Source organism: Chrysochloris asiatica, unplaced genomic scaffold, assembly GCF_000296735.1.
Source record: "Chrysochloris asiatica unplaced genomic scaffold, ChrAsi1.0 scaffold00092, whole genome shotgun sequence".
NCBI classification, from domain to species: Eukaryota; Metazoa; Chordata; class Mammalia; order Afrosoricida; family Chrysochloridae; genus Chrysochloris; species Chrysochloris asiatica.
Window position 1 is genome coordinate 11882570 of NW_006408610.1, and position 8579 is coordinate 11891148.

At 38.5% G+C, this 8579-nt stretch overlaps 1 protein-coding gene across 1 annotated transcript in view; it reads right to left on the bottom strand.

The window, feature by feature from the left end:
- Positions 1-5460: 5460 nt before the first annotated feature.
- Positions 5461-8579, bottom strand: part of FEM1B (fem-1 homolog b (C. elegans)) — a 17591-nt gene continuing 14472 nt past the window's right edge. The window contains exon 2 of the mRNA XM_006866555.1: positions 5461-7155. Coding sequence (XP_006866617.1) covers positions 5520-7155 — 1636 coding nt within the window. The 3' untranslated portion in view covers positions 5461-5519. The remainder of the gene's footprint in view (positions 7156-8579) is intronic.

The window sequence follows — 8579 nt, forward strand, 5'->3', positions numbered from 1 at the left end:
CCTTGTGGCTCGCAGACCGATTCATAACCACCACGCTACCAGAGCTCCTTTAAAGAATATTTTTTAAAAAACTGAAAATCTGAAAGTCCATTCAGAAGGTCTGATTAAATATTTAAGTCCAACCAAAGATTTAAGTGTTACAAAGTAGTGTTTTGAGTTTTTTCCAAATCTATACATACTAACTCCAGGTGTGGTGTTCAAGGTCAGCAGTTCAAACCCACCAGTTGCTCTTCAAAAACCCTATACGGGGCTCTATGAGTAGGAACGGACTCAATGGCACATAACAACAACACTATATATTGAAATGAAAAATTATCTAAGATTAAATGATAAAGCTATAGAATAGTGTAGGAAAATTAAAGTCCATTTGCATTCTAAAAAGTGAAATAGAACAAGAATATATGTGTGCACAGAAAGATCTAGAAAACGACTCAAAATTCTATTAATATTGATCGCCTGCACAGTCCAAATGGCAGGTGGGGAGAAAACCTTTTATTTTACCTATTTTGAATTTTTATTTACTATTTGACATTTTTTCCCAAGAATATATGTAACTTTGACAACTTTTTCTTTTTTCTAAATGAACTCAACAAAAGATCATCTCAACTGAGGGCATACTGAACAATAAAGACACACACTTCAAAGCAGTTTTGGGGTTTTTTTTAAACATTTACTAAACACCATTTTTTCCCTTTTACACAGCAAGACTATTAGTTTCAAATTAGCTGAGCTGCTAGGACTACCAATTGCCATGAAATTCAAAATGACACTACATGTCAAACTCAAGTAGAAAATGGCATGCAATATATAAATCACTAACAGATCCCTGGCGTGATCAGCAAGTTTACGATGTCTATTGAAGTTATGCAAATGGTTTGACAAAAGTACACAACTGGATGACATCACTGGCTTGTTATAAATCACAGTGAATTACTAAAATACAATAATGGAGTCCTCCACATGAAGGACTGCAGGATGAGGTGATTATTATAAATGACAGGTTAGGCCCATTAGATTTTACCCCTGAACCATTTACCTCTGAAAAGCTGGGTTAGCAAAGCCAAGTTGTTTTCGCCCTATCTTCTCTCCTCTACCAATTACTAAGAAACCACACAAAAAAGCCATGCACAAGTTGTATACCTGATAAAAAGACACAAATCCCTGTTCATTCTATAACTTGGCAAGCTCACATCTTCTCTCCTTAATTTTTCTGTTAAACCATATATCACATGATGCTCCCTTAAGTGGAAAGTTGTAAACAATTTAGCAAGGCTCACCTTGCATAAACATCCAAACACACTCCTCCTCCCCCTGGCCATCTAGTCACTGTCCCATCCCCTATACATTAACACAAATGTAGACACAACTAGGACTACAAACCACATTGATTTTACTTTTAAAAATTAAGTTATCATCATGATCAGTATCTATTTCAGATGTCATATTTGAGAAAGACAATGCTTTACAACACAGCCCGTCTGAAGATTTGGGCAAGGGTTCCAAAAATATATTAAAAAGCCTTATCATGAAACAAGCTACCTAGGAGCTTTCTACTTTCAGAAGAGGGCATTCAGAATAGAGCTGTGCGAATGGGCACACAGATTAAAATCTTATGGCCTAATAACCTTTCATAGAGCAAATGGAAAAAACTGTGTCTTCTTTAACCTATCTTATATATATAGTCTGTGTCTTGGCTGAGGAAAATAGAAGTCTTCAGAGCAATGATGCTAGCCTAAAAGAGAACATTTAAAATTTTTACAGAAAACTATCATCAAAATCGATCTTTTATACTTTTATCTATCCACTCACTAGTCTACCGCTGGCTACTTCCAAACTCCTCACACTACCCTCTTCCAAAAACAAAAATGCTTCCAGCTGAACAATCCCGACACTGGTCTTTTTCACGAGGCAGCTGCTTCATCTACAATGGAAACTGGTAACAGGGTGTGGTTCCCTTGGAAGCTTAATTTTCAAAGGCCAAACACAGAATTGGTGCTTAGGGAGCTGCTGCCCCCGAAACCATATTTTATTCAAACTGTGCTATCACACCTAGCTCGCTTTCTCAAAATTACCAAGTGTTAATCAATTCTTTTTGGACATATTGACGTCTCTGGAGAAGGATATCATGCTTGGTAAGATGGAGGGTCAGAGAAAAAGAGGAAGATCCCCAACGAGATGGATTGGCCAGGTGGCAGCATTGATGGACTCAAGTGTGGCCTCGGTAGTGAGGTTGGCCCAGGATCGGACATTGTTTCGTTCTGCTATGCATGGGGTCGCTATGAGTCAGTTCCGACTCGATGGCACCTGACAACAACAACAACAAATCAATTCTTGTTATTGCTGTTAGGTGCTGCGGAGTCAGTTCTGACTCACAGTGACCCTATGCACAACAGAACGAAACACTACCCCAGTCAGCTATTAGTACAATTCAATAAAACCCATCCCAGAACCAAGCCAAACCAAAGCTTGCAGATGGTCTGCTTTTGGGCTTGCTTGTTTAAAATTTCCACAGCAAAGACCTTGAGGCAGTCAGACTGTGTGACCTACTAAAGCAATGGAGGGTGGAGTGAAATCTATGTTGTCAGTGGCATAGTGCTGATGGGAAAATGCCCCACTCCTTCCCAATCGCTGCCCATTCCTTGAGTTACACAGTTACCTAGAGTTTAATTTCACCAGCTCTATGAAAAGGACAAAGCCCCTTTGCAAATGATAGCATCCACCTGAGCCTCTAGTTCATCCAAGTTTCTATGACAATTACTGACAGATCAAAGAAGTTGGGATTAGTTTATAATGTTATCAAGAGTTGTAATCCATGGCAGAATTCTACCAATAATAAACAGAAAATGACAAAAGTGGCTAAAAAAGAGAAAAGAACTGAGATACAGAACTATGTACCACCTTTCTTGCCTATTTATTTTCCTTTTAACATACACACATATAGAAAGAGTTTGACTAAACAGATTTTAAAATAATTCTACGTAAAAAAATTTTTAAAACTTGTTTCAGGAATGGTTTTATACAGATGCTTCACAATACATACCTGGATTTATTTTACATAATTAGCAGGATAGTACACAATGTTTTACTATGCTATAGCAAAAAATATGTTATCATTAGCACAGCGTGTAATTTATTCCACCATCTCCAAGTTCTTTCTCCAACTTTGTCAATATTTCAATTAGCAGTTTTACTTCTCCAGCACTGAGTCCTCCCTTCTCAGAAACATCTGAATGTCATTAAATTTTGATGTCTGAATATGCATATATAATCATTATCCTCATTTTATAAATTAGTAATATCTAAAACAGTCCTTGTCCTGGGTAGCAAAAGGGATGAAAAGTGTTTTTAAAACATGCAACATGATCTGAACTGTAAAGTTTTGGTGTTTAAAATCATACACATTAATTACGGACACTGACTGAATACCTCCGTTGAATTATTCTTCAAGCTGTCAAATAAGCCGGCCTTGAAGTAAACAAATAAATAAAAGGTCCAGTATGAGCCATGGGAAGGGTATCATCACTCACCTTGAGGAAGGAGGTTTTCTCATTCAGGTCATGAGAATTGCCAAGAGCAAGGTATCCTTATTTCCTTGATTCATCCCAAGAGGATCAAGGTCTGTCATTTCAAATTAGGGTTCAAATGCCTCCCCACTTTAAATCAGTCTAAAAACATACCTTGTAAAATTTCAGGAAAGGAAAATAGAAATTTATTGTCATGGCAGAATTTATTAGCAGAACATTTCTAACGCAAGCAGGAAGAAACATGAATTGTAACTATTAAGAACTGTAAAAGCATCTTGCATTCTTTGGGGGAAAATTTTTAAAAGCCTTCCCTTTTATTCCCTCCAACCCCTACCAAGGCTTTCATTTGGAGGGTCTCTCTCTTTTATTTAAGGCCCTAGGTGCTGATTTTGGCTTGGTCATAATGTGTATACTGATCCAACTGCAACCTTTTCTCATATATTTCACAATGTCACATTCATACTAAAACGTGTATTAAAACTTCATAGTTGTTTTTGTTGCTTTATATCTGATGTTGCAACATCATTATACTGCCTTTCAATCAAGAAAAAAAGAAAAAGCTGCAGGTCTTCACTTACAGTACACCATGCACTCAGAGTAACTAAGGCATTTATTTGGCACTAGAGAGAAAAAATGCAGGTACAAGCTCACTTAACTTTCTTATATTAACATCAACAGAAACAAGTGTGTACCCTTTACTTGAATTCCTGTGATGCTTAAAAATTAATCACAGAATACTCTTGAGTGTGACAGTTAAAAAAATGTTGGCGCTAAAACAAAACCACCATAAAGGCCTCTGTACAGTCTGCTGGAATCACTAACATTTTGTGGTTAGAAATGTGCCACTCTCACACAGAAACAGCTTTCTAAATGGTTATATGAATTATTTTTCATCATCAGAAACATTTGATCTCTTATACCACTCTAAAGATTCTTCTACTTCATGTCATGGACAAAGTTAAAAAATATGAAACTAAAATATCCAGGTTCCCTTTTGCCATAATGAAGTCCATACCAACTCATAGCAATCCCATGTGTTTCCAAGGAGGACAGAACTTGGAGAAGCATTAATGATGGCCTCTGAAAAAGTTGTTTCCAAAACGTAAACAAAGCCACCCAGGAAGACACGGGAAAGGTGGAGCGGCCAAGACAGGATGCATAACTAGATGGTGATTACACTGTGCGTTCATAATGTTTATTCTGGGAGCTTAGAGTCAATGCAGGGTGCTGTGATTAGATAAATTACAGTGTAAGAGACGCTTTCAGGAATTTTAGAATTCAAGTCTAACGACCAAAAGTTCATCAATAGTCTCTGAAAACAACTGGCTTAAGATTTGACTACTTTGACTACCACCCAGCATTAACACCAGTTTAAATAGATTTATTGAACTTTTCACGTTTGTGATTTATTACTAAATTAGCACATTTCTTTCTGAATAAGCTATAGCGCTCCTTTTTATATTTTCCTGATATTTCACTTCACAGAAACAACTGAAGAGTGAGAACCATCTACAGCAGTTTGGCATGTGCAGAATACCTGGGTATTCACTGCTTCTCACATTCCTGTTAGCTCTGTTTCTTTACTAAGTCCTCAAGACTACTGCACAGATAACATGCTGACACATAGGCTTTTCACAGAAACCTTTTTAGGTAGCAGTTTAAAACATTATCAATTTCAAATCATAAACTGTCCCGTATTACAGAAGCAAAATATTTAATACCCACTTCTTTAATTAAAAAAAAAAAAAAAAAAATGACGACGACGAAAAGCAAACAGTTAAGTGACCAATATCTAGACCTGTAAGTTATAGTTACACCTAAACACCGTGGCTTTCTTAAGGTGTAAGAAGGAAGAAGCTCAATAAAGGAAGGGTGAGTTAAGAGGGAAGGCAGGGAAAAGAAAAAGTAGAATTTATGAACACATAATTCTATTGTCTGTGATTAAAGTCCTTTACTTTTTAGCACCACATTAAACAATTTTACATATCCAGTCACTTAATGAAATCCAACAAACTCTTCCAGAGTTCTGGGGATCTGGTCTTGATAGTTAATGTCATTAGCCCGAACTGCTCGGGCAGCCAGGCACTTGAGACTCATCTTCATTTGTGTTTTAAGTAGTATTTCCGATACCCCAGTTGTACTTTTGTCTAGCGGAGTTTTATTCTGTTTATTCGTCATGTCAGTATGAGCGCCAGCTTCAACCAGGCTAATGATGATGGAGTGCAGAGTCAGAAAGTCACTGATGGGTCTGTTGTACTGAACAATAATGTGAAGGGCACTGTTTCCCTCGCTGTCCACAGCGTTCACTTCGGCACCACAGTCCAGCAGGAGCTTTGTGACCAGAGCATTTGGAAAGCTGCAGACATCGTTAGTGTGGAAATCATCAACTGGGGTATTGGAGTTGACAGCTAGATGCAGTAAGGTGAAACCTTCCCGAGTTCTGGGATCAAGGTGAATCAAATTGTAGATCTGCTTGTTAATTCTGCACTGGTCTTCTTCACTGCACTGTGTTTTGGTGGAGATGCATACTAAATACAGAAAGGTATAGAGATTACATTCATAATTGTCCATTGCATTGTGGACATCAGCATCTGGAATAGTTTTTACTCTGTTCATACTTTGTTCTATTTCCAAAACACTGCATCTTAAAACACATTCTATGTCTGGGGCTTTCACAGTTTCATTCAAATGTATCATCTGTGAGAAAACTTGAGCAAATCGAAGAAGATCCTTATGGGTGTTCCTGTTACCTTTCTGCCTGAGGTGCAGAGCATGAAGCCACAACTTGATACACTGTTCAAATTCCATATTATCTGCATAGACAGCCCCCCTGTAAATGATGGGATGGGAAACATCAATATTGTCAGCACCTAAAATCCGTTCCCGAACTATAAGGCCTTCCATATGAAGAGCATCTCTGTCTTGCCGAATGGATTCCAGTTCCTGAGGATTTCTACATTCAGTTCTATTCCCATAAGCGTGGATTGGGGGGAGAACCTCTTTTTCAAGAATGTTGTCACCATCTTGAAACCTCTCCAACATGGCTAAATATAAATAGTGATATGTCTTCATGATATCATAGTTCTCACGGTCATTTGCGAAGGAGGCACCCAAGAGTTCTAAAGCTTCAATTCGACTTCTTCGGTCACAATCAGCATGAGAGAGCAGCAGTTCAACAACATCAGCCTTACAGCTTTCGGCAGCGACTTTTAACGGCGTCATCCCATGGCCGTTCACTACTATGGCAGCACGCCATTTGATCAGCTCTTTCACAATGTCTATGTGCCCAGCTTCAGCTGCAAAGTGCAATGCTGTGGCTCCACAATGTGCTTTAGCATTGGGGTCAGCACGTTGTTCTAGAAGGTATCGGACTACGTCAGTGTGCCCCTTATACGCTGCGATCATGAGGCAGGTGTTGTCATACTTGTTGGCAATGCTGATGTTGGCATTATTTTCAACCAAGTACTTAACAATGTCCAGTCTGCCATCAAAGCATGCCGCCCGCAGCGGGGTTGAGTTCGTTACTGTGGTGTGGTTCACGTTGGCTCCATGACTGACCAGAAGCTTAACAACTTCAAAATGTCCTGCTCCTGCTGCACACCAGAGGGCAGTGGCACCATCGATGACATACCTACACATGCAAAGAAGAAACCGTTAGAGAGCAGAAGTCACATGTTAACATAAAGGACGTATTCATTTGCAGACTAAGACCTTGTTCTCCAAGTCTGAATATTAATAAAACATTAGTTGGGGTGAAAATCAAGTCAAGTAATTTAAGAACTTCACATACTAGCTTGTACCTAGTATGTGCTCAATAAATTAACTATTACTGTTACTGCTAAAGCATATAAACCTAAGAAAACTTCTAAAGATCACCCAACCTTCGTTCAACAAAATTAACTGAATTTCAGAAAATGCAGCAGAAACACATCGAAGTTCGTAAATTCTTCACCACCAAATTGATGCACTATCTCTCTCAGGAGCACAGGAAGTTCCTCCTTCCCAGTAGCTCCCATGTGCCAATTTCTCCCTAGACATTAGTATGACAGTACTCCAATCCCTACATTAACGTTGTGTTAGAAACTATTTTAAGAAGAACAATTGTACATAGATAATTTTTCACTGAGAAAAAAATCACTAAACGAATTAAAAATTATAGTTACTCTACCACAACGAGAATGGAATCATCACTGATCCATCTAATACAGATGGATTACATAAATACAATGCTGAGCAAAAGAAGTCAACAAAAATACCATATACATATGATATACCATTGCATTTGTATGTCTATCTGTAACATTAGAAATCAAGATAATTGTTATCATGCCAGGTAGTGAATAAAAGGAATATGGAGAGGATTTATTCCACTATGTAGAATTATGACACACTTCTCAGTATATTTTATGTATGAAGGGGCTTCAAAAAGTTTGTGGGAAAATGGCATGAAAAGACACGGTAATTTTAAATGACCTTTTTAAAGTCCCTCATAGATATTTCGCAAATCAATAAGATAAAAGCAATGTTAAGATGCTTGGCTATCTTTTGAATCTTGGTTTCCTTTGCCTACCATTGTAAAATAGACACTTGAGGGGGAGAGAAAGGAATAGCCAGAAACATCACCACAGAAAGCTTGTAAGTCAGTCTTCATCCTATAGCTGATTGGAATACCTAAAATGGGGCTACAATTTGCCCAGTGAAGGAGGCTTCCTACGCTGGAGTCTTTGCATTGCATAAGACCATAGGTGGAATCCTGAACCCCATCTAGAATCTTCCGAGGTGGGAAATTTCCACTTGAAAGGACAAGCAGACCAGCCTGGAGCGGCTAGACGAACAGAAGATATTTCTTGAGAGAAAGACTAGCAGAAAAAATCAAAAACAGTAACGCAGTCTGATTGACAAGAACAAGCAAGTTGTTCTCCTGGGAGCCATCAAGGCAAGTGATCAGGTCCTCTCAGGGCAAACCCCCTTCTAAGACTAAGACTCAAGGGGAATACACAAGCAGGCATGTGGTCTGGCTGGTGACCACATTGGTCACCCATAAGGGGAACTGGG